Below are 27,309 nucleotides of genomic sequence, written 5' to 3' on the forward strand. Positions count from 1 at the left end.
GCTTGCGTCACTCGGGCCAGCCACCATTTTGTCTTATCCCGTGTTAACCACAGCTGGATGCAAAACGTTCGAAACGTTAACGATGCCCCTACAGGTGAGTTGGAAAACAGAAGTTGACAGGAACAGGTAAAAAATAAGAAGGTCAACAACAGATGAAAAGAAGGAGGTCAAAGTAAGCAGAAGAGTACCAACCGCAGTTCCTCTTTTGTTAATGATGTCTACAGTTAAAAGAAAGAAAGAAAACACACGGCAAACCCAAAATAAGAAACAATTAGAATGATATCTACCGAACAATGTAGTTTGTTTACCATAGCGTGTCCAATGCCTGAGTGCTTTGTGGAGAAGGGGGGAGAAAGGAAATTAAAAACTGTGAACAGAATAACGATCGTTACTTAAAAAATATGATGGTCTCTACCATGTTAGTACATTTTTTGATTCAGGTCACGGTTAGTAGAATGAAACATTCCATGAATGACATGTTAGTTATTAAGCATGTTAGTAACATAGAAAAAGGGCAAAAAAATTTTACAAGAAAAAAGCAGACTAACAAATAGGCCTCCCACAGAGGTAATATTTTTCCTGCCAGTATTGTTCATCACTTGCTACTAGATAGAAACAGACATATGGCAACGTTCCCTTTGCCTCCCTGAGTACATCTTGACAGTCATTTAAAAAGTCTATAAGGGATTCAAAGACCTAAAGCTCATCAGCTGACCACTGCCGCCCTATGCCCGGAAATGACCCCTCCCCCACCCTGGCCCTCCCCAGCCCCAGCAAATTCATAGGAATGGGTTGGCAATGCCCTACTACTCAATTTTACAGCACACAAGGACTCCTTCTCAACTCCAAAACTTCCTTCGGTCATATTGATGGACTTTAGGGTCACAGTTTACTGCAATGAAACAAAGCAAAGATCCTGACACATAGAATGAGTAGAATGGATTTTTTTTTTAATCTGTCCTGCCACACATGCACCCCAGCTGTATAACCACAGTTTCCTTTGAGCTATCAATTCGCAGTTTGGTTTGTAACCTGAGCAAAGGCAAATCTAGAAAGTGGGCTCCTCAAGCCCCACCCCTCCTTCTGTGCTTCTCTCAAATGAGCCTCCGGTCTCTTGGTGAGAATCTGAGAGAAAAAAATAAAAAAAGGAAAACCAAAGAGACAGACTTATAGGAAATCCATGGTCCCCTGCTGCACTGAGGAGGTGGGGGGGGGGGTGACTCCCTCCCAGGGCAGGCGTGAAGCATGCAGTGTCCCTCCCATGCCAAGAAGGCCTCTGAAAGGTCTTTGAGGGTCTAAGAATCCTTCAGTTTTACTTGTCTGCCTTAGCTAGACTGCCTTAGCTAGGCTGTACTCCGAAAATTCTTTTTTTGTCTCAAGTTTGGATAGTTTAAGCCTTTCAGAAGTGGGAAAGAAAAGGTTAGATGGTTAACAGCTCAGAAAGAGAAGGCTGTTTTAGTAAAGGAAAACCAGAGACAATCCGGTCATTCTGCAACTGTTCAGAGAAACAACAAATATGTTAAGGATATTAGTTTGAGATCAGCATGTACTGCAGAAAAATTAGTCACTGTCAACACTTAACAAAATGACACATTATAATATAAAATTTCAAATAATAACCAAAACGTATATTGTTCAATATAAAAGGACAATCTATTCACTTCCATCTGTATATATAGATATATAGATATACTGTAATAATATGCCTCAGTTAAAAACATACAGTATATGTGGACTCATAGATTTACTAAAGAACTGATATTTTCCTAGTATATAGACTCTTGCAAGAATTTTTTTTTTTTTTTAATACAACCAAGTAGAAATGGGCACCTAGAAGATGAACTGGTCTCTCCAGAGTCATTTGGGATTTAAATTATCTGTGCTAAAAATAAAAAAAGAAAGTCTTCGTAAACAGACTCTTCAGGAGATGAATAGGCCCCCAAAGTCATTCTTTCTGCCTCAGGGGCTTTTCTTGTCCCTATTTCAGAGGTGGGAGTGGAGAGGGAGCAGGGATTGATACAATCCCAAATCACAAACACACTGATTTTTTTACTACAAAAAAGGAACTGTGATTTAATGACCCCAATGTGCATGCTTCCAAATGATCACCATGAAAACCATAATTTAAAATCAAACAAACAGAAAATAATAATTAAAAAAAAAAACCACAACAAAATCACACACATCACAGGAAGGGCAGGTCACAGGGATATCCTTGCAGCCCTCTGGGAAATTGTCATATGTCGCTGTATCAAAATAGACTTTGGGCCCCCAGAACTTTCTAGATATGCCCCTGCTCAAGTATGGCAGGAAGATTCATCTTAGAAGAAGAAAAAGCTAATTTGTAAGCGACTCTGAGGAGCCCTATATCATGTTGTTAGGGATTTCAAGTACCACACACACAGCTGCAGTGAGAAACAAAGCCAGAAACTCTCTTATCCGCTGCGCTGTTACCTGACGCAGATTCCTGGTGACTTTCACATCATGCCAGGCATTATCATTAAACTTTCCATTCACGGGCTCCACTAGTGCTTCAAAGGCCCCTGATCCCAAATTAATGACCAGAGAAACAGCTCCATTTTTCAGGGCAAGATTGACATAATCAGCCGATTTCCCAGTGTGAAGCATCAGTCCATTCCTCTGAAGAGTTTTAAAGGACAGCGTTATTTCATCGCTGCTGCTTTGAATGGGGTTTTGAGACAAGTCGTAGCAGAAGTATTCAGATCCCTTGAAAGTGGCAATATATTCTTCTTTTCCTAGGGGGAAATAGATACATACGTGCGTAAGTAAAGAAATATACTACATAGATCAGCAGACCTTAACAGAAACAAAATTAATCATCCCCCCAAATTAACTCTGTTTAGTTAACATTCATTACAAGAGCCCCATCAAACAAAATCAAATGGTACTGTAGGTGGCAGTATATTTTTTTTTTTAATAAACCTCCTCAGCTAGTGGGCCATCAACTGCAATAGCTAAAGCTGACATTCTTGAAAATTCAATTAATTTTTAAGTATCACTGCAAGAGCTCTGATCTGAGAAAGCAGCTCTGTGATATCTCCAGGGCATGAATCAGGTACCATAAATGCATATTGGATGGTTCTACTCTGCTGGCAACAATGGGTTCCAATGTGTTTGCAACATTCTCTCCATCCAACTGAGGCGTTATTTTAATTTTCAGTGAGACATTTATATTCAAAGATCTTCTCAGCGAAGAGACAAATATTTTCATCACTGAGAAACCATAACAAATTATCTGGTAAGGGGAAAGCAAAAAAAAAAAAAAAAAAAAAAAAAAAAGAATTCGGTCTGAGAGTAAATAGATCTCCTACAGAGCATGTGCATTTTTTTTTTTTTCTTTTTGGTTTGTTCTCTCCCTGGATGGAGGGAGCAGTGATAGCGAGCTTAATGGAGCCTGCTGGATTGTTGATTCATTCCCTGATCTCACCAAGCAGATGGTAGGGTTGGCTTTTATGAGACTGGTAAAAATTCCAGCACATCATCATGGGAATAGCATGTAAATGAAGCCTCAACATTTTCTATATATCTGTCTTTACCATATTTACGAGCAACAATGTGGATCCCACAAGATGTCAGACAGATCAACCCAAAATGTGGGTATTTGGAAAGAGCAATCCTCTCCCACTGATTGAGTTTAACCAAAGGAAGAGTCTAAGCCAAAAGTTTCCTCAATTTCCTAGGCAATGATAGTATTGTGCCAAGAAAAATGAAACAGTATGGTCTAGAATCAGCTTCTGATAAACTATATAAACAGAATTTTAAATGATACTGGGGAATCTTAATCTGTTTTACTGGGAATATAGCATCTCCACCATGTCCACAGGAGGGCTCATGCCAAAAAGGGGCTTACCCTTGGCAAAAGGTTTTTACCTCAGGCCTGTTTCATTTGGTTGTGAAATAACTCATGTCCTTGAATCCGAGCTCAAATTGAGGTCTCAGATCACCAGTACCAGATGACCTGACTCTGGATGCAGACGGTGCCACAAGTGGCTAGAAGTAGGCAAGTCATGGCACGAAGTTAAACAGTGAGCACCTAGAGACTTTCACAATGGTGTGAGCCTGAGAAAAGTCACTGCCTACCAGTAAGTTACTAGTGACGACTACTGGTCAAACCAAATCCATCACATTCTGAGGCAGAATCATAGCAAGGACAATACAAGCCAAACTAGAGGGCCCTTCCCATTCATACAGTCAAAATATTGATTGAGTACCTCCCAAGTGTTAAGCCCAGTACTAGTCTTTAGGGATAATGAAGTGGCCAAACCTGATTCCATTCCTGTCTCTGAAAGATGACAGTCGAGGTATCTACTTCCCTGGTCAGTTCAATATGGCAAGTGGCCTGATATTGGGAGTTAGCACAATTAAATATTTCTAAATATATTTATGAGAGGGAAAGAAAATAGATCGAAATATGAAATTAGATACTAGCTTGGCTACTTGCTAACTGCACTGGGAGGCAATTATGCATCTTTTCAAATCTCAGTTTCTGAAAATAGTTTGTTATACCAGTCTTCCCAGATAAAATGAGATAATACATGTATGGATATCTGGCAAAGTTGGTAGGCATTAGGAGTGGTAGATGTTTTCCTTCTTGCCTGTCTAATGTAATAAATGTGATAAATAATCTAAAACAAATGGCATATATCAACTTTATTGTGAAATCTAGAATATTATCTTTAAGATCAGAACAAGGACACCTACTATCAACATACTGTCTTTGAAGCCCTAGGTAATATAGGAAAATAGGAAAAATATATGAGCATTATAAAGATTATAAGTGAAAAAATCATATTAGTAAATAATATTGTGTGAATTAAAAGACCAAAATAATCTTCAGAAAAGTATTGGGTTTAATAAGATATTTCAGAAAGACTGCAGGGTTCTATGTACTGGGACAGTGTTTTATTTTTTTTTTTTATTTTTATTTTTTTTAAAGATTTTATTTATTTATTTGACAGACAGAGATCACAAGGAGGCAGAGAGGCAGGCAGAGAGAGAGAGGGGGGAAGCAGGCTCCCTGCTGAGTAGGGAGCCCGATGCGGGGCTCGATCCCAGGACCCTGGGATCATGACCTGAGCCGAAGGCAGAGGCTTTAACCCACTGAGCCACCCAGGCGCCCCTGGGACAGTGTTTTAAACGTATATAAACAGATCTATAGATTTGATGAAATTCCATTAGAAATCTAAATGAAAAAAAATTTTTTTGAAGATTTTATTCATTTATTTGATAGAGAGATCACAAGTAGGCAGAGAGGCAGGCAGAGAGAGAGAGGAGGAAGCAGGCTCCCCGCTAAGCGGAGAGCCCAATGTGGGGCTCGATCCCAGGACCCTGGGACCATGACCTGAGCCAAAGGCAGAGGCTTAGCCCACTGAGCCACCCAGGCACCCCTCTAAATGAAATTTTAAAATGAATGTGAAGAGCTGATTCCATGAGTTCTTTGGGAAAACAAAGAGCCCAAAATAGCCAAGCTATGCCAGAGTAAGAAGATGAAGGAACTTTCTTGTATAAAGGTGCCCATTTATTAGAAAATGATGGTAATGAAGATTTATACACTAGGATAAATTTAAAAAGGAGGGATAAAAATAATGAAACTAAAAATAATCCTAAGCCTATACGAAAACGATTTCTATCAAGTCAGGCATTGCAGTTAAGTGAGCAGAGTATAGATTTGTCGATAAATGGTGCTGGGACAACTGGTTATCTATATGAATAAAGGAAAATTGGATCTCTACATCATCTATAAAAATCAATTCCTCATGCACCAAGGATATAAATTTCTGAGGTAAATCTGTAAAATTTTTGTAAGACAAAGTAAGATACTGAATTATGGAATGATTTATTAAATAGGCATAAAAGGTACTAATAAAATATCAATACATTCACCCACATTAAAATTGGGAACACCTGTTCATAAATAATATCACAAAGAGAGAAAGAATCTATATAAAAAATTGGAAGAAAATAAGTTTTTAAAGATTTTACTTATCTGGGGCGCCTGGGTGGCTCAGTGGGTTAAGCCGCTGCCTTCGGCTCAGGTCATGATCTCAGGGTCCTGGGATCGAGTCCCGCATCGGGCTCTCTGCTCAGCAGGGAGCCTACTTCCTCCTCTCTCTCTCTGCCTGCCTCTCTGCCTACTTGTAATCTCTCTCTGACAAATAAATAAATAAAATCTTTATTAAAAAAAAAGATTTTACTTATCTGAGAGAAAGAGAGAGCACAAATGGAGTGACGGAAGAGGGAGGAGCAGACTCCCCGCTGAGCAGGAAGCCCAATGTGGGGCTTGATCCAGGGACCCGGGGATCATGACCTGAGCCAAAGGGAGATGCTTAACTAGTTGACCCATCCAGGCAGCTAGATGATGATATTTGCAGAATTTTCATCCCCACTGAGTACTTAGAATAGGTCTCTAAGCCACAGAGAGTTTTGGAGACCCTTCTCTGGCCTAACCCTTTAATTACGTTATTAAGAAAGTGAGCCAAGAAACAGACTCTTAACTATAGAGAATAAACTGATGTTACAGGGGTGGTGGCATGGGTTAAATGGTTGGTGGGTGTTAAGGATGGCACGTGTGATAAACACCAGGTGTTGTATGTAAGTGATGAATCACTAAATTCTACATCTGAAGCTAATATTGCACTGTATGTTAACTACCTGTAATTTAAATTCAAATTCGGAGAAAAAAAATTTCAGACCCATTAAGTTTAAATGACTATCAAGTTCAGAAAGTGTGCCAGGAACAGAAGCAGACAAGAAGTCAGCCTCTGACTAACTTTATTTTTATTTTTTTAAAGATTTCATTTAGTTATTTGAGAGAGAGAGAGAGTGAAAGAGCACAAGCAGGGGGAGCGGGGAGGGGGAGAGGAGAAGCAGGCTCCCTGCCGATCAGGGAGCCTGATGCAGGACTCCATCCCAGGACCCCAGGCTCATGACCCTAGCTCAAGGCAGACACTTAACCATCTGAGCCACCCAAGCACCAAGCCTCTGACTACCCTCAAATAACTCAATAACAGAATAACAAAGTTTGGGGATGATGTAAAGAGGTTTGGTTTATTTAAAAAGCTGTAGCATTTTATCCATCTGACCTAATGTCATTTCAAATCAGCATAATTCACAATGCATCTTGACAAAGGATTCCTTTGCCAGATAATGTGGCAAACTCAAAAGGAAAAACAGGAAAAAGAGTTTGCAATTCAGTAGACGGCAACCTTTGAAGTTATATGTGTGTTGATGACATTTAACACCATGATGTTTCTATTACTTAAAAATGAAAATATCACTCATTTTGTATTGTTTAATTTAAAAAATAAGGTAATTCAAATTGCATTAAAGGCAACCACATAAGTCTTGGAAAAATTCAATGTAGTACATATCATTACCTCTAAAAGCCATAAATGAGACATGAATATAAACAGGAAAAATATTCTTGCTATTTTTTTAAATGAAAGAATATGTATTCTATATAAAAATGCATAAATCATTCTATTTTTTACAAGACCAGAGGATTATACTTCCTCCAACTCTTTGCCTGTTGCTGTATAATCTTTGTCATTAAGTTTTGTGCTATGTCATATGCAAGTAAGAAGCAGCATAGTAAGTAATTATTTATGCTTTCCTGTTGAAAATGTAAAGAGTGGGTCTCTTTCCATTTTAAAATACAAGTCCTGAATATTTTGTGCATTTCCAATATGTACTAAAATAATAAACCTCACAAAGAAATGAAATACCAACATTTTTTACAAAATTAAAATTTATATGGACCCACAAAAGATCCAAATAGCCAAAGCAATCTTGAGAAAGAAGAACAAAGCTGGAGGTAATAATCCCAGATTTCAAGATATACTACAAAGCTGTAATAATCAAAACAATATGGTACTGGCAGAAAAGTAGACACACAGATCAACAGAACAGGATAGAAAGCCCAGAAATAAATTATGTGTATATGATCAATTAATCTATTACAATGGAAGCAAGAATATACAATGGGAACAAAGTGTCTTCAACAAATGATGATGAGAAAACTGGACATGCTAAAGAATGAAACCAGACCACTTTCTTATATCATACACAAAAATAAACTCAAAATGGATTAAAGACTTAAATATAAGACCTGAAACCATGAAAGTCCTAGAAGAAAACCCAGGCAGTAATTTATGAAAGAATGAAAGAGAGAGAGAAAGAAATTGGATTTACAGAAATACATATAGCAAGAAATAATTATGTCCAGGGTATGTAAAGAACTTATACAAACCAATAAGAAAAAAACTAGACAAATCAGAAAAAAACAGGCAAACCATAAACAAACTCTCCATGATAACAGGATATCCATATGAAAAGATATTCAGCTTTGTCTTCAGAGAAATCAACTTAAAACCACAGTAAAATATCAGTACATTCCACTATGATGAATAAAATGACAAAGACAAATTATATCAAGTGTTGGTGAAGACATGGAACAACTAGAACTCTCGTATTATTACTGGTGGGAACTACTTTTAAACTGTTTGGCAACATCTTTTAAAGCTGGATCTCTGCATACTCTATCTTCCAGTAATTCCACTTGTAAGTACACATCCAACAAAAATTCAAACAAAGATGATCAGAATAACATACCGGCACGTTTGTAGCAGGACTGCAAAATAACCTCAAGCCGAACACTACCAAAATGTCAATCTATCAAATGGATAATTTGAGTTATAGTTACACAAAGGAACAGTAATGGAAATACATGATCTTCAACCTACAAACAAAAATGTAGATAAATCTCACAATAATAAGGTTAAGTAAAAAAGAAAAATGCCAGGTGCCTGCATGGCTCAGTCAGTTGAACATCTGACTCTTGATTTCTGCTCAGGTCATGATCTTGGGTTTGTGAGATCCAGCCCCATGTTGGGCTCCACACTGGGCATGGGGCCTGCTTGAGATTCTCTGTTCTTTCCCCCTTGGCCCTCACCACATCTCTCTCTGAAAGAAAGAAGGAAGGAAGGAAGGAAGGAAGGAAGGAAGGAAGGAAGGAAGGAAGAAAGGAAGGAAGGAAGGAAAGAGAAAAAAAGATGGCCAGACTTAAAAGAGTATGTCTTATGATTCCCATTATATAAAATTTTTAAAAACAAGCAAAACTAATCTCTACTGTTGGTATTTTGACAGGGATTACATTAAATGAGTAGATTGCTTTGGGTAGTATAGATATTTTAACAGTATTTATTCTACTGATCCATGAGCATGGAATGTCTCTCCATTTCTTTGTGTCATGTTCTGTTTCTTTTAACAGTGTTTTGTCATTTTCAGAGTAGAGGTTTTTCACCTCTTTTGTTAGGTTTAGTCCAAGATAACTTATTTTTTGGGGTGTAATTGTAAATGGAATTGTTTACTTAATTTCTCTTTTTATTATTTTATCATTGGTGTATAGAAATGCAACATATGTTGTATGTATGTATGTATGGATGTATGTTGACGTATCCTGTAATTTTACTAAAATCAGTTCTAGCAATTTTTTGGTGGAGTCTTTCTGCTGTTCTTATACAGCATCAAGTCATCTGGAAGTAGTGACATTTTACTTCTTCCTTACTGATCTGGATTTCTTTTATTTCTTTTTGTTGTCTGATACAGCTACTTCAACAACTATGGTCAATATAAGTGGTGGGAGTGTACATCCCTGTCACGTTCCTGAACTTAGGGGAAAAGCTCTCAGTTTTTCCCAATTAAGGATGATGTTAGCTCTGAGTTTTCATAGATCTTTATTATGTTGAGGTATGTTCCCTCTACCTCTATTTTGTTGAGAATTTTCATCACAAAACGATGTTGAACTTTATCAAATGCTTTTTCTGTGTCAATTGAAATGATCATGTGGTTCTTTCTTATCCTTTCTCTTACTGATGTGATGTAACACATTGATTGATTTGCAAATGTTGGACCATTCTTGCATCCTGGAAGTATATCTCACTTAATTGTGGTAAATAATTTCTTAAAATGTATTGTTGAATTAGATTTTCTAGTATTTTATCGAGAATTTTTCGATCTCTGCTCATCAGGGGATATTGACCTATAGTTCTCTTTTTTAGCGGTGTCTTGTTTTAGTATCAAGGTAATGCTAGCTTTCATAGAATAACTTTTTTGGACTAGTTTGAGAAGAATAGGTATTAACTCTTCTTTAAATGTTTGGTAAAATTCACCTGTGAAGCCATCTGGTCATGGACTTCAGTTTGTTGGGAGTTTGATTACTGATTCAACTGTGTTACTAGTAATTGGTCTGTTCAGATTTTCTATTTCCTCCTGTTTCAGTTTTGGTACTTCATAAGTTTCTAGAAATTTATTTCTTCTTGGTTGTCTAATTTGTTGGCATGCAATATTGTCTTGTAATCCTTTGTTTTTCTGTGGTGTATGGTGTTTTTTCTCCTCTCTCACTTGTGATTTTATTTGAGTTCTTTCACTTTTTTTCTTGGTAAGTGTGGCTAAGGTTTATCAATTTTAATGATTTTTTTCAAAGAAACTGCTTTTGGTTTCTTTGATCTGTTCTATAATTTTAAAATTTCTATATCCTTTATTTCTGTTCTAATATTTATTATTTCTCTCCTTCTGCTGGTTTTAGGTTTTGTTTGTTGTTCTTTTTCTAGTTCCTTTAAGTGTAAGGTAAGACTGCTTGAGGTTGTTTTGTTTGTTTGTTTGTTTGTTTTGCTTCTTGAGGTAGCTTCTATTGCTATAAACTTCCCTCTTAAAACTGCTTTTGCTGCAACCCAAAGTTTTTGGACTGTTGTGGTTTCATTTTCATTTGTTTCCATGTAATTTTTAAATTTCTTCTTTGATGTTGTGGTTGACTAATTCATTGTTTAGTAGCATATTATGTAACCTTCATGTTTTTGTGGTCTTTCCAAATTTTTTTCTTATGGTTAACTTCTAGTTTATAGTATTGTAGTCAGAAAAGATGCATGGTATGAGTATGATCTTCTTGAATTTGTTGAAGTTTATTTTGTGGGCTAACATATGATTTATTCTGGAAAATGTTCCATGTGCACTTGAAAAGAATGTGTACTCTGGTGTTTAGGATGGAATGTTCTAAATATATCTGTTAAATCCATCTGTTACAGTGTCTCATTCAGAACAATTGTTTCCTTGTTGATGTTCTGAATAGATGATCTGTCCATTGATGTAAGTGGTATGTTAAAGTTCCCTACTATTATAGTATTATTACTGATTAGTTCCTTTGTGCTTGTTATTAACTCTTTTATGTATTTGGATACTCCTATGTTGGGTGCATAAATATTTAAAATTGTTATATCTTCTTGATATTGTCCCCTTTATTATTATGTAGCATCCTTTCTTGTCTGTTACAGTCTTTGTTTTAAAGACTGTTTTGTCCAATATAAGTACTGCTACTCTGGCTTTCTTTTGATACCATTTGCATGATAGATGTTTCACCATCATCTTCTCACTTTCAGTCTGCAGGTATCTTTCAGTCTAAAATGAGTCTCTTGTAGGAACATATACATGGGTCTTTTTTTTTTTTTTAAATCCATTCTGTTACCCTATGTCTTTCAATTGGAATATTTAGTCTGCTTAATATATTTAGTCTGCTTAATAATGTTCTGTTTTCGGGGCACCTTGGTGGCTCAGTGGTTAAAGCCTCTGCCTTCAGCTCAGGTCATGATCCCAGAGTCCTGGGATAGAGTCCCATATCGGGCTCTCTGCTCAGTGGGGAGCCTGCTTCCTCCTCTCTCTCTGCCTGCTTCTCGCCTACTTGTGATCTCCGTCTGTCAAATAAATAAAAATTAGAAAAAAAAAATGTTCTGTTTTCGATCTGGGTTTTTGTTATGGGTGTGCTCAGACTGCAAAAATCATACAGCTGTACACTTACAATATGTGCATTTCCCAGTACTTCTGCTATATTTCAATAAAATAATTTAAATAATCTAATTTAAATAATATGGATAAATTGAGAAAAAACTCATCTGGCATAGTATTATTGTCCCAGTTAATAGGGTAATATGAGCAAGACAATATTCCTACCAATGCTACTTTTATTACTGAAAACTAAAATAGTAGCAATAGTAATAATATCAAATATGTCTCAAAAATAAACTTCTCAATGCATATTAATATCCCTTAATGCTATTTGCTCTTCAGAGCAACCTCACAACATTTAGAAAGAAATATATAGGCTGCATAGATACAATTATAATTGTTTGAAGGACCATACTCTAAAGGTGTTAATTGATGGGTCAATGCCAAGATGAAGGAAGTTTTATAATCACAGAGATGTTTTGATAATAGACAATTTAAAAAATAAACTTAAAAAATTGGAACATTTTTCTAAAATTATATATCAATTTGTTTTAGTGTTGCTATACAATTGCAGGAAAAGATTGAATATGATGCCATTGGATTGCAGTCCTATTCAGTTTTCATACCTTCAATAATTTAGATAAAAACACAGTTTTTGCTCATCTAATTTTCTGAGGGAAAGTACAATGGAAAATTTGGAATTCTACAAATTTTTGTTAAGCTGACAGGATGAGCTGACTCTGATAACGTTAAATTTGATGGGAATAAACCCGAGTCCTATTTTCTGGTCCAAAACCACCCAAGTGAACAAATAATTGAGGTGATATGACTTTTCAGACACAACAGGTAAAACCAAATATAGCAAACTCTTTGAAGGATTTAGAACATGAATCCACTGTATGATAGAGACACTAAAAAAAGTCTATGTAAGCATGGACTATATTCATGCAAGTGCTTAGAGGAGGGATGACATGATCTTATAGTTTAGTGCTGGTCCACTCACACCTATTATACTCATACTTGGTCAAACTAGAATGTGTTTCAGTATATGCTGTAATGATGAAAGGCTTCTAGATTATATAAGAAAATACTGAAAGATCTCTTAAAGAAGAAAAAAAAAAGAGGGGATATATGACAGCATCTCCAAATATCACAAAGAATGTCCCTTAGAAGAGTTAACTCTATTTTGTGTGGAATAGAATCAAAGCATAAAAGCTATGGGATAATATATGTCAATATAATGAAGAGTTTCTAAGAGAATTATCCATTGGTAAAGCATTTCATTTGATAGTAAACCAATTTTGCATCACAAAAAGGACTTAAACATAACAACTACTTAACTGGGTATGACATAAGGTTTTCAATCTTTGAAGGTTAAACTATACAAATGGATCGATTTCAACACCAAGAATTTCTATTTTATAGACAAGAATGTTAGACAAAGAGAGTTGAAATGACTTCCAAGTTCACAGAGAAATTGATTCTCAGGATAGAGCCCCTTCGCACAGCCTATGCATGGGGCAAAAATCTCATTCATTTGGCCCTATGTTTCCACATCTATCAAGTTCAATGAGCTTTTCTACTAAGTGAAGGACCTGTAAGGGAATGACCCTACTTCTTAAGGACAAAGATGCATTTCGGCAGAGAGAAGTCACCCTGATCCCACTTAGATGAGGCTTTTTATGCATGCCAAAACATTTCCTACATTATTGTTTTTGATTGTCTTGCTTTTCATATGCACAATCCCAAATAACACGTTTTTAAGGTTTTACTCTATTTACATGATTCTAAGATTGTGTTCAACGCAAACTAGAAACTAAAGTTAACATGTGAAAAAAAAAATGAACAGAAACAGACATTTGAGTGAGAGACTTGCTTCATTTGTTTTATTGCTCTTCAAGTCAAATACACAAGAATATTGTGCTAAAAACATCCTTGACTAAATAAAGGTATGCACTAGAAGTTTACATGATTAAATTAAATCATAAGCCTGACTGACTTTAAAGACAAAGCAAGTTTAGAAAAACAGAAAAAGGAAAGTCTGATTATTGAAAAACCACATCAGGATTATTAAATCCTATTCCTAAGAAGCGTAACAGAAAATACAATCATTTTATTTGCCACAATCCTGTTATTTAAAAATTAAAACAACCAGTTGATCACTATAAGTAAAAATAACATGACTTTATTTTGTTTATTTTGATTATTTTTTTAGAGAGAGACAGAGAGTGCATTCATGGGCAAACCGGTGGGAGAGAGGCAGAGGGAGAGAGAGAATCTTAAGCTGGTTCCATACCTAGCGTGGAGCCCAATGGGACATGATCTCACAACCTTTATATCGTGATCTTGATATCATGACCTTGAGATCATGATCTGATCCAAAATCAAGAGTCAGATACTTAACCACTGAGCTAGCTGGGTGCCCCAAGCATTACTTTAAAGAGAAAGTAGTTTCCTGACATTTTTCTACCTGATTCAATGTGGTAAATTATTCCAAAATTCTCAAATATGATTCAATCTATGTAAATTCTGAGGCCAACTTCCATTATTTGCAGCAAGAAATCAAGCTTCATAAAATACTCATCACTCAAGATTTTATTCACTTTAGGTACACTTCAAAGCAACCAATCCAGAAACAAGTTGTTAAGCATCTATCAGGTAACCCTCCAAAAAAGAGACACAGCCTTAATGATGATATACTTGAGGTGATTAAATATGAAAGATAAAGAAGACCTAGATATTATTCAGCACAAAACCTTTATTTATTAGATGAAGGGAGTGAGGGCCCAACAGCTAAAATTATAGTCACATAACTAATTGGTGCAGAATCAAAATATAACTCTTGCCTCTTAAATCCAATCTCATGGTCTTCCTCATTTCCCAGAAATTTCCATGAAATGAGTCTCTTATTAAGAACTAAAAATTAAATGCAGCTTAAACATGAACACATTTTTCTAAAAGAAAATAGGACACTGTCCAAAACTCTAGTACAATTTTACAATCCTATTGTGAAACTGATTTGAATTTGCTTAAATAACAGCAGGTGCTGGGAACCAAAAGCCACTCTATGCCTGTCTGGGCTGATGACCAATCAGTTCTGCATGGGTCGTATGATACACAGGGATAGTGATAAACAGATACTCCAGCATTCACCAGGTGCGCAATATTGCAATTTCGGGGCCTGTCTCAGGCTCAACTTGCAACAACTGAATCTAAGACAACTGGACTCTAGCATATTTTAACCTGGACAGAATCAGTAACAAAATCAAAATAAAAACATAGCTTGGCGATTATAGACTTTATGAAGAATCTCTACATGAACTTATGATTTCTTTAGATGCCAATTAATGATTACCTCATAAAGAAGTAAATTATATATTTAATTATAGGAACACAATTGTATTTGCAGCAAATTTACAGATATTCTACATTTATGATAATACTCATGTATAAAATGGACATGGAGTAAATAATCTCAACTATGAAATCATTTTATTACCAATATAGTCAATATATAGTGAATAGCTCATCTATATAACCATGCTCCAAAGAGTGGCCAATTTAAAACACAATACTTTCTCACTAGAATCAGAGTGTACCTGCCTCTAACTCTAAAAATCTTTATTTTGGGATATGCACATATTTTGGTCATGTGGCAAACTGCTCCACATTATAAAATGTGATTTTTTTTTAATCTCAGAGAAATTATGGAATTGTGGAAGGCAAGAGCAGAGGGGAGAGAACTTTGTAAGGAAGAGTAAAGTGTTGGTTAAAGTGGAAATGCCTAAAACAGTATGATCTCAACACCTGCTACCCAAATTGTGACCTAAGGGACAGTATCAGGCATCACTTGGAGCTTGTAAAGAGTGTTACTCTCAGGACCCCTCCTCAGTCTACGGATGCAGAATTTGTATTTTAATGAGATCCCCCAGGTGATCCCAGTGAACATTAAAGCCTAAGTCCTATTGTGAGAACCAATTTTAGATTACTGTACTTTAGAATATCTTTTAGGGATTGTAAGAGCAGTGTGTGTGTGTGTGTGTGTGTGTGTGTGTGTGTGTGTGTGTGTGTGGTGGCTGTCATGTCTGAGTTAAGTATTAAAGACAAAATATTTTGATATCATCACACTTCTCTTAAAGGATAAACATCCAGATCAGTGACTTTGCATCTTTTGAATAGAAAACCAAAGACTGGGGGAAAAAAAAGAATCAGAGAGATCTGATTAGTGTGTATATGCGTCAGATATCTATTTAATATGCATCCCAGCAGAGTCTGATTGTTAAATCATTGGAGGTAATCTCTGAATTCTTATTCTCAACGTGTTTTGCCTTTAGGCAATAATACAATAGGAACCTCTGTAGGTTTGGGAACTTAGAACTACTCTTCTGAATAAATCTGAGAGGTATATATCTCCTGGTACAGTCTAGTAAGTCATCCTTATTAGTGGATATACTTAATGAGGTTCATGCAACTGCATTTATGTATGTCTCTCTAGAAATATCTTGGTTCATCCACTGCTGAAACTGAAAACAAACTGTCATTCATTCTAGATGTGATCCAACTCAATGAAAATGAATGGGCCTGTGCTGTCACATTTCTACTTTTTGCAGTTGAGTGAACTTGGAACGTGTTAAAGTCAACAATATCCATCAATGAGGGAAATTTGTACTACTAAATATGGCCTACTATATTTAAAACCAGAATGACAATTCCTTAAAAGAAAGCACTAACTGTGTCTTGTCTTGGCATCCCAACTGTCTTAAGTGGAGATGGGAGTAAATAAACATGTGGTAAGTGTAATGAGGAATGAAGCTGGGATGAGAAGGGAGGTACTTACGTAACTCTGCTTCTGAGGAGGGTTGGCTAAGGTTTTTGATTTGTTTTACTTTATTGTGTATGTGTGTATTTTAAGATAAACTGCTAACTTGTTATAAAATTAATTCAAAGTAGTTAGTCAGCATACACTAAGATCAGTACAAACCAGAAACGCTTGGATTGCAGGGGAGCATTCTTTGTATAAGGGGGAAGGGAAGGGATACCAGGAACTCACGGCATGTCTTTGATCTTAAGACAGTAATACTGAACCCAAAAGTCACACACGTAAAGTGTCTGGTACTGCAAATGGAATCAATAGGGAGATTATTATCTATTCAGGCATCATTCATTTCATAATTACATATATGGGGCCCACAATTTGGAGGCACTATTCTAAGTATAAGAAATACATCAGGATTTCTAGGGTTTCCACTTTCATCTAATGAGGGAGGAAGAGATAAACCCTGAACAAGTGACACTAAACACACAAGAGACCCTAGCGAGAGCAAGATGGCAGGGTGACCCATGTACGTGGCCAAGGGAGCTCTCTCAGCAGATGACGCTGAAACTAAGACCTGAGTGCTGAGAAGCCCCTTGGGGAGATCTGGGCAAAGAATATTCCAAGGACAAAACCTCAAAAGGGCAACTTCCTGAAATGAGGGGGAATGAGATGGGATCTGGGGCTAGGTCATGTAAGGCATTCTTTTTTTTTTTTTTTTTTAATTTATTTGACAGACAGATCACAAGTAGGCAGAGAGGCAGGCAGAGAGAGAGGAGGAAGCAGGCTCCCCACTGAGCAAAGAGCCCGATGCGGGGCTTGATTCCAGGTCCCTGGGATCATGACCTGAGCCGAAGGCAGAGGCTTTAACCCACTGAGCCACCCAGGTGCCCCCATGTAGGGCATTCTTGATCTTCATCAAACTTTCAGATTTTATTCCATGTACAATGGGAAACCACTGGAGTATTGTAGTCTGAGGAGTGGTATGATCTGATATGTATGTTCTAAAAAAGATACATCTGGCTTCTGTATGGAGATTGGACTACGAGTGTAGATGGAAGTGGTAGTAATGAGACCAACATTTAAGATGTTTTGGACCATAGGGACATGGGTTATGGAGTCATAATCACTGGGGTTTGAATTCCACTCTCACATTGTGAGTACTTGGATATGTAACTGATCACCTTAAAATCTCAGTTCTCTTATCAGTAAATGGAAGCAATAAAATGTTTTCTCATCAGTAAATGGAGGACCTATCTGACAGGGTAGTTGTGAGGTTTAAAAAATATAATGTATGTGTAATGAGTTTATTAAAGAGTTGCAACCTACGGCATACGCAAACATGAGAGAGAGTATTTACGTATTTTTGCAAAAACAGTCACTTTTTTTTCTTCATCTCTATTATCTTGGTCAGAATCACTGAATTTCTGGTCACTATTGGTTATCAAAAATTCAGGCTAATTTATAATTTTAACCAAAGAGTTGATGTAAATTTCAACCCTCATCTCACAGTTGAGGGAGAAGGGAGAAGGGATGTGGTATGGTGCTAGGCATCTTCTTATCTTCTGCCTTAAGACTTTGTTCTTCTTGGGGTACCTGGGTGGCTCAGTGGGGTAAGCCTCTGCCTTCAGCTCAGGTCATGATCTCAGGGGTCCTGGGATTGAGCCCCACATCGGGAATCTCTGCTCAGCAGGGAACCTGCTTCCTCCTCTCTCTGCCTGCCTCTCTGCCTACTTGTGATCTCTGTCTGTCAAATAAATAAATAAAATCTTTTAAAAGAAAAGACTTTGTCCTTCTTGAATTTTCTAAGTATTAAGAAAGTCAGAGAGAGAGAGAGAGAGAGCGAGCTAGGGAGAGAGCATGAACAAGAGAAGGAGAGGGAGGGAGAAAATGGGGAAGAAGAAAGAGACAGAGACAGAGACAGAGACAAAGCTAGAGCTAGAGCTAGAGATCAGTCCTCTGGCCCAGCAAGTGGCCTTCTTGTGAGTAATCCTGGCCAGATGGCTCAAGCCCCAGCCTACACAGAGTGTCTGTTTGAGCCACAGAATCTTAGGTATCCTGACTACACCAAATGCTGAGAGCTATACTTTCTTTGTGAACTCTTTCCACCTTGCCAGTTCCCTTCTTCCCTCCTCAGAAAAGCACAGGGCAGATCAGCAAGTTTGAAGCATACACTGGATGCATCAGGAATGTAGAATACTAACCTTCCCCTTTTTGAATAATCAGGTTCTATAGTAGTCTCTTCCCCAGTTCGGCTAGACAAAGGGAGCATACTTCTTGAACAGTACATTTTCAGAGTACCTATGACCTATTGACTATTTTTTCACCTATCTGCCCCTTCCCTTAATGCTTAGATGGACAGGTAAGGTGGGAGGTGGACAGTGTGTTAGGAGTGGTGAGAGGGTCAGTTTTGCTGTGTCATAATAAATGCTGAGGGAGACAACTGGCCAGTGTTTAGAGGTTCACTTTACAGTGGAGATTACTTATATATTTTTTTGTCTCAGGGGACTCTAGTCAATAATTCTATGAGGAAGATATCTCTTGAACATGCAATTGTATACACAGTCCTGGCATACGGTGGGGAATCATTTGTTAATTACTATTAACATTATTATTAAAGTAACTACAACAGGGGCACCTAGGTTGCTCAGTCAGTGAAACATTTGACTCTTGGTTTCAGCTCAGGTCATGATCTCAGGGTCATGAGATGGATCCCTCATCAGGTTCTAAGCTCAGCTCAGCGTCTGTTTGTCTCTCTCCCTCTGCTCCTTTCCCCAACCTCTCTCTCTCATAAATAAAAATAAAATCTTAAAAAAATAAAGTAACTACTACATTTCAAAAGACTCTCTGTCCGTTAAAAAAAATAGCTGTTTACCAGTTCTTTTATTAACCAGAATATCATTATGCCTCACAATCTAATTCCAGGAAAATTTTGGTTAGCTAAGGTTCATGGAATAAGAAAGAAATGGAAATAATACAAATGGGATAAAGGAAGAAAAAAAAATGTCTCTGTTGATGGTTTACCCTTTTAATCAGGTTTGTACTTAGATGACTTGCAAAATGAACTCATGTGGTGTTCGTGATTTTTAGTTATTCTTATTTTTCATTCTCTCAGGGAAGCACATTGGGGTAAGAATAGGGAGACCTGGTACACTGGTTTCCACTTGGCCACTTTTCAGCTCTCTGTCCCTGGCCTCCTCCTTAGCTTCCACACACCTCATTTTCCTTCCTGGCAAAGTCACAGAGCTGGACTAAGTGCTCTCCAGTGTTTCTCTCAATTCTAAAATCCTGTGGTTCTGTAACATTCTTGATTTATTGAGTCACTGTTTCAATGATTCATTCAATAAACATTTACTGAGCCCCAACTCTGTGCCAAACTCTATTGCTTTCCTGCTGTCAAAATCAGGCAACATGCTAGAGTTAAAATGTCTTTAAAGATTTTTGATGGCTGCTGCTTTTAAAAGGAATTTTCTATAGCAACCTCAGTCTCTTTGGGCTTCTAGAGCTAGTTGTCTTCTTATTCTGTAAGGACTAAAAAATTTAGAAAAACAAAGGGTCATGGGAAGGTGTTCTATTCACACTATCAGAAATAAACTTTCTATTCTGATCACTTTTCTTCCTTAGCTCAAAAAGAACACCTTCAACAGATTTTCTAGTCCTATGTAAGCTGGGGTGTTAAAAGAATGTGTTTGATAATTCGCCCCAGAGTTTAAGGTACTTTTCCATATGAGTTCAATCCCTGGAAAAATAAAATATTTTAAGAGAAAGTTTATATGACTTACTACAAGTTTATATGAATTAATTTAGGAGTATGCATACTTCTTGGAGAAAAGTTTTGAAGAATCAATAATAACTAGTGTTAATATTTTTTTATGGATAGAGCCCTTAATTTGGAGTTAGAAGCCCTGAGGAGTTCCTCATTTTGTGGTCAGAGCTACATAAACCTGGGTAAGTAAATGTAACTGAGTATGAGTTTTATTCAGTAGAATGACTGTAGTCATGCTATCACACCACAGTTTCAGATTTCTTAAAAATGAGGATTTGTAATATAATGATTATAGAATTAATATTATTAACTATATACTGATGCTTTCATAAACTCTCCTCATCCTATCATATCTGTGTTGAAAGCACCATAAATCTACACTGTTTAGTTCAACACTTCTTATCCCAGGTTCTTCATCTGATTTGAATACTATTTTCTCAATTCTCACAATGATGCTATAAAACTAGCACCATTCTAGATATATAGGAGAGAAGTTAGTTCATTAAGTACAATTAATTTCTTGGGACTTTATTCTCTTCCCAACACCAGCAGAGTTCTAGCCTAAATGCAAACACACAGAATTTAGAGGAGAGATTTTGGAAGTAGCTCCCAGAATAAAGGGGCCATTGAACCACAAACTTTTGGAAAAGAAGGAGCACAGGGAAGATACAAGCTCCTCACAGCACAGTTCCTGGGAATGTATCAGATAAATAACTCAACAACAGTGAACCTCAGACCCAAAGTAACTCCTTTCAAGTTCTAAACTCTCCAAAGGGGATTAACTGTGATTAGTTCAGCTTGTGTTGGTCAGAAGTCTTTGCTCCACATCAGACTTATGATCAGAGGGGAGGAATGGCCAGGTTATAAAACATGGACATTGTGAGAAGACTCATCCATTAGCACCTGACATTATCGACCAGTTGGTCTTGTAACCTAATATTAAAAGAGCACCCTTCCAGAGTGGAAGACACAGGCTTCGATGGTAGCTACACTTATGGTGAGCATAACATAATGTATAAAGAAATTGAATCACTACATTATACACCTGAAATGAAGGTAACATTATTTGTAAACTATACACTTCAGCTAAAAGAAAAGAATGTCCTTCTTAGGAGGTGAATAATTATTATAATTTCCTTTTTCATTTTAACTTCGATATAAACTTAGGTCTTCAAGTCCAATGTTAGAGAAAAAAAAAGTGGACATTGGTTCATTTGTGACTAACTTTATTTGCACTCTGAAACTTCATCAGAAATCTCAATGAATCACAGAATTGAAAACTTTAGAAGAGCTTGGGTGACTCAGTTGGTTAAGCATCCAACTCTCGATTTCAGCTCAAGTCATGATCTCAGGGTGGTGAGATCAAGCCCCGCATCAGGCTCTGCATTGGGTTTGTAGCCTACTGAAGATTCTCTTTCCCTCTCCCTCTGCCCCTCCTCTCTCTCTTACTCTCTCTTTCCCCCTCAAAAAAAAAAAAAAAAAAGTTATAAACTTTGGAGTTTAAAAAGGGAGACCTACAAAGGTTATGAGATTTTCTCTAGTGCCTAAAGCTAGGGGTATTCAAACTTGGGATGAGAAGCTGGGTTTCTACACCAGTTGATCCCAAACAGGGCTGGTCATCAGACCCATCTGGGAAAACTTTTAAAAAAGCATAGTTCATTTTTTTTTAAAGATTTTATTTATTTATTTGAGAGAGAGAAAGAGAGAGCCCTTGCGGGGGGGGGGGGGGCGGGAAGGGCAAAGGGAGAGCTAGAGAGAGAAGCAGACTTAGGAGCCTGATGAAGACTTGATCCCAGGACCCCAGATCATGACCAGAGTCAGAGGCATGTGCTTAACTGACTGAGCCACCCAGGGAAGAGAAGCATATTTCTTGTACCCATCCCCATAAGTCTTACCTTAATAGGACTAGATTGGTGTTCCTTAACACTTTATTAGGATTTACTTTCTAGTTACTTCCAGTATACAATGTAACTTGAAACTCAATAATTTTTTGTAAAGCCCTGGGCCTTCCTTGCTTCCTTAGCTTCTCATTTCCCAACAAACAGTGAGCACAAACTGTGAGACAAAATACAAATGAAACAACCAAAAATCAAAGCACATTCTCATTTTTAGTATGAAAGTGATTTGGTAAGAGAACATTCTGGCCAGACTGAATAATACCACCTCTTGAAACCGTAGTTATAATTCACAATGAATCCATTCACCTCTTATAGTGACCATTCTCTGCTCTCAAGGATAGGACGCATTTCCACATTCACAGGCTATAAATGCTTTTTTTCTGCCTTTTCTACTAGTGAGTGAACCAAATACCCTGTTAGAACAAGTCTTTTCTTTCTAAAGTTTATTTGCTTTGATACTATACAACAAGAATATGTGGTGTATTTTATGTCCCATGCTTGAAGTAGGATGCCTCTACCTCCATTCCCTATACTGCATGCCTTTCCCATGAACAATTTATAGAGCTATAAAATTTAAAGAGATCTTATAATTCAAGGACTTTCAAAAATTTCTTCCTAAGTACCCAGGATTCACATACAATATACCAACTTTGCTACCTGCAATGTACTCTTCTGTGTTTTATAGAAATAAGAATTGCTCTAAATTGACTTCATAATCTAATAATGGTTCACCATTTGCCTTTGAAAAACACTGATTTCATTCAGCCTCTGCATTTTACAAACAGAAAAACTAAGTAAGGCCCAGAGAACTTAAAAGACTTGGCAAAAACTGCTTAGCTTCCTACTAGAATTTGGATCCCTGGACTGAATCCTGAGTTCCTTCTACTACATTCTGTGGCATTTCTAAAGCTATTTTGGATAGGTTTGAATGGACACCTTCACAGTTTCAGAGAAAAGAAAATTCATTTTGAGAATATAGGCCAGTCTGTTTTTTTTTTCCCCCACACCATGACATACAATCCTAATTTAATCGCTTTCTTAGATACCTAGTTTTTATAACTCCTAGAGAAAATACACAAAATTAAAGTTTTATAGCTTTCATATCACCAAACAATATCATTATTTTTCTTAGCTTACAATTAAAAAGTGAAGTAATTATCTTAACTACTTCATCATATTTGCACTATGTTAAGTTTGTCAACACCAACCTTTGAAGTTTGCAGTCTCTTTTGATATATAGTATTATAATGAAAGGCTTTGACTCAAATGTTCAGATACTCCTGTTTAAAAATGATCAGTGCATTTTATTTTAAATTGGAAGTATTGCCCATGATGCGGAAAAAAAAAAAACAAACCCAAATCGGATACATATAAGCATATTGACAAGAAGCTAATTACTGGCTCATGAGGTATATCAGGCTGAGGTGATATAATAAAATGTTAAATATTCATAGTGGTCCTCAACTTGGCATTACCATAAAATCACCTTATAGAGCCTTGAAAAATATTGGATGCCTGGGTCCCTGTTCCCAACCTCAAAACTCATTTAACTGGTTCAGTGTGTGGGCATAGGAATGGGGATTTTCAGAAATTTTCTAGGTGATTCTAACATGCAGATATGGTAAAGAAACAAGGGCTAAGAGAAATATGACCTAGGCATTTAATGGGCAATAATAGTGTCTCTGTAACTCTTCTAATTTAGTTATAATATGTGCCAAAGTCTTGTAGCTCTTTAAGCTATAATTTACACTTTCGTTGTGACCATCTGTATACAGTATTGCTGTATATTTGCATATTGCTTAATTGATAATAAGTAGTCAGCATATTTTAGCTTATAAAGTGGGAACACAATAGCATTTCCTCTCTCCCCTTCAAGAACATGATCAGATTGACCTTTGGAAGCATCTGATTTAAAGTCCATTTTCTTTTAAGGGCCAATACCACATAAATAAATACTCTACACATTCAGGTAGTATGGGAAACTAAAACCTATGCTGATATTGTGAAATTGCATATCTTCCTGAAGGAAACGTCACATAAGAAGCATTGTAGAATTTTATCTTGCTACCAGCTCAATCACATTTGCCCCAAAATATTAAAAAAAACATTGGCTGAATTGGGTTGTTTTCAGTTTTTTTAAAGTTAAAAATGCAGGGGCGCCTGGGTGGCTCAGTGGGTTGAGCCGCTGCCTTCGGCTCAGGTCATGATCTCAGAGTCCTGGGATCGAGTCCCGCATCGGGCTCTCTGCTCAGCGGAGAGCCTGCTTCTCTCTCTCTCTCTGCCTGCCTCTCCATCTACTTGTGATTTCTGTCAAATAAATAAATAAAATCTTTAAAAAAAAAAAAAAAAAAAAAAAAAAAGTTAAAAATGCAGCCAAATTCCAGAACTCTCATTATTAAAATACGTAAGATTTAAGTGTTTCTGGCAAAACCTACCACAAGCATTGAAAGAAGGCAGATGTTCCAAATCCTTAGAAGCCTGTCTTGAATCATGCTCTTTATCTGCTGGTCAGAATAAAACCTGAAGCCAATGAAGAGAATATGGAAGCTAAATATCTCTCTAGGGACATTAAAAACAAGGACAGTCTACTCTAAAGAGAAAGGCATGGAAGGGAGTCCTGGGATAAAACAGAGAAGAGAGATGCAGAATGAAAGCTGTCCCTGAAATAGCTAACGAGAGGCACCGAGACCCATCCATCAGCAAGCTCTCCTTGACAGGCCCATCTCTGTCTAACAAGTTGACACATCTACACACCACAGGCTGAAATCTTCAGTGTGTAAGTTCCTCTTCCTTCTTCTAATAGACAAATGCACAAAGAACTGGTTTTTGCTTGTCTTGCTGCCGTGCCTTAATGAACAGTCAGCTTAGGATTTTCACCAAGTCAAATGCTGACTAAAATTTAGCCTCCTTACGAAAGCCTTTAATAAATTTCGGCTTGTGTTTCCTTCACATGTATTTCAATTTGAAGACAAATTCCCCCTTTTCTCTCGTTTGCAGTTGCTTGTTTGGTTAATTAAAAGGCATGCTATTTGAATGCAGAAAGGACACAAAATGGAAGACTGGGAATATGGGTCAAGATGGAATGTCCCTGGCTCAGGCATGCCTGTGATTCTCTTCACTGAAACAAATCCTTTATTCTTCGTCTAGCTAAGATTCAACGAAGGCACAGAAGCAGCCCTTCAGTGTTTCCTACTTCAGGTCAAAGTCCTTTTTATACTTGGTGTGCAACCTAGTTGCATCAGAATTCAGTACAAAATGGAAAGTTTTAAGCGTCCAAGCAATTCAAGCACATTCTGTGGTCCTCTCGTCCTGTGGGCTGCCTTAGCAGATTTGAGGTATCTCTTAGGGCAAAGTGGTTTGAAAGCTTTGAGGTTTTCTTGAGGACTGGGAAGAATAATTTGACTTCACTTGGAATAAGATCATATTCAGCAGAAAAGATCTGCTGTGCTCAAGGTCATGGACCTTGGCTCTGTGGATATTCAGTTATTCAGCAGAATAGCCACTCTGAGCTTTTGAAGTGCTTTTGGATACTGCTGCCGGCATTTCCTGTGGAGACATCCCTCCCTGACAGCAACAGCCAGAGTCCCTACATCTGCATATCCCCTTCTGGATGCTGTCTGTTCTCGCCTAAAACCCTATTCCCTCTCATCAGCATCCCCCCATATATATATATACACAATCTGAAAGATTTTCAAAGAAATGCTGTCATGAATCAAGATCTGTATTTACATATATAAATGGCTAAATAGTTAAAAAAACTTCAAGGTGAGGGGTTGTTTATTTTTTTTAAACTCATGCATTTCAGAGCCTTTCATCTTAAGCATCATTTTAGAATGTGTTATTTGAAAATAAGCCAGGGACGCACTAAGGAATCAATGAAATCATTAATTAAAGAAACATATTAAAGACTTATTCTGTGAGAGGCACTACATTAGTTACGTGAAGAAAACAATGGTGGATGGGAGTTCTATTTTATAAGACATTCACAATGCAAAGAAAATACAAGGCATAGAAAAAGCAATGGAAATTCAAAAGAAGAGGTTACTTTCAAAGTGCTGAGATACATTTCACAAAGAAAGTAAAACTTGGTTGGATCACATCTTGAAGGATGACTGATTTGAAATGTAAGTAATTTAGGGAAAAGGCACCACGGCAAGTGAAGAGATGAAGACGAGTGAAGGTTTTAAGCTGAGAAATCAAACAATTAATAAAATTTGACTGGAACTAAGGTGCCATGACAAATGAAATGAGGAAGTTTGGCTCAGGCTGAAGTGTAAAAGTCCTCCATAGACGTTTCTAACATTTTGATCAGGAATATCCATCTAAGAGGGAACGGTGAATTACTGATTGGTGTGAATTTAGGGACACCAACTGCATCTCCAATTATTGTTATGATTATTATAGTTTTGAACAATGCAGTCCATCTAAATGAAGATAACAACTGCAATGTAAAAATAAGAAGAGTTAACATTTAGAAATTACTATTCAGGTTTAGTTCGTGGCAAAGAGGGCAGGCAGAACAGATAGATCATCCATCACTAGATATTTTTATTCTTATCTCCTATCAAATAGACAAACGTTTGGAGAGAAAAGTCGTCATGTAAAGAAGTTTTACTTTACACTATGTGCCAGGGAGGATATTGGTTTAATGATCCAAGGAAGTGAGGTATAGTTATATTCTGTTTAACTGTGAAATATAGTCTAGTGAGTTGTATTAAACATGACTAAAGACTATTAGGAAGAGCCTTTAGATTCTTCAAAACTAAGATAGTGACCATGTAAGCAGTACTCTTTAAAGAATATCCTATGTGGATGCTAACTTTCTTATAGAACAAATTTAAATGCAAATGATTATAGTGCCTGAATACATTTTCCTTTTTAAAATTTATTTCTTTATTTATGGGTTTTATTTTTTAATTTCTTTTTTAAAACTTAAATTCAATTAATTAACATAGTGTATTATTAGTTTCAGAGGTAGAGTTAAGTGATTCATCAGTCATATGTATGTGCTTATTATATCACATGCCCTACTTAAT

General features: G+C 36.9%; 1 protein-coding gene and 1 long non-coding RNA gene across 28 annotated transcripts in view; one reads left to right on the forward strand and one right to left on the reverse strand.

Moving 5' to 3' along the window:
* Positions 1-25,562, forward strand: LOC116595566. Its single transcript, XR_004287743.1, has 4 exons — positions 1-94; positions 16,347-16,586; positions 20,490-20,557; positions 25,271-25,562. It is a non-coding gene; the product is annotated as an uncharacterized LOC116595566 (long non-coding RNA).
* NRXN1 (neurexin 1) overlaps positions 1-27,309 on the reverse strand; it is a 1,166,070-nt gene that overhangs the window by 719,209 nt on the left and 419,552 nt on the right. For 17 of the 27 annotated variants that reach the window (XM_032352106.1, XM_032352087.1, XM_032352076.1 and 14 more), the window contains 2 exons: positions 2,455-2,756; positions 309-332 (listed from right to left, as the gene is read on the reverse strand). In XM_032352106.1, the coding sequence (XP_032207997.1) occupies positions 309-332; positions 2,455-2,756 (326 nt within the window). The remainder of the gene's footprint in view (positions 1-308; positions 333-2,454; positions 2,757-27,309) is intronic. The other 10 variants (XM_032352097.1, XM_032352096.1, XM_032352095.1 and 7 more) reach the window with 1 other exon arrangement.

The sequence above is a fragment of the Mustela erminea genome, chromosome 7 (assembly GCF_009829155.1).
Source record: "Mustela erminea isolate mMusErm1 chromosome 7, mMusErm1.Pri, whole genome shotgun sequence".
NCBI lineage: Eukaryota > Metazoa > Chordata > Mammalia > Carnivora > Mustelidae > Mustela > Mustela erminea.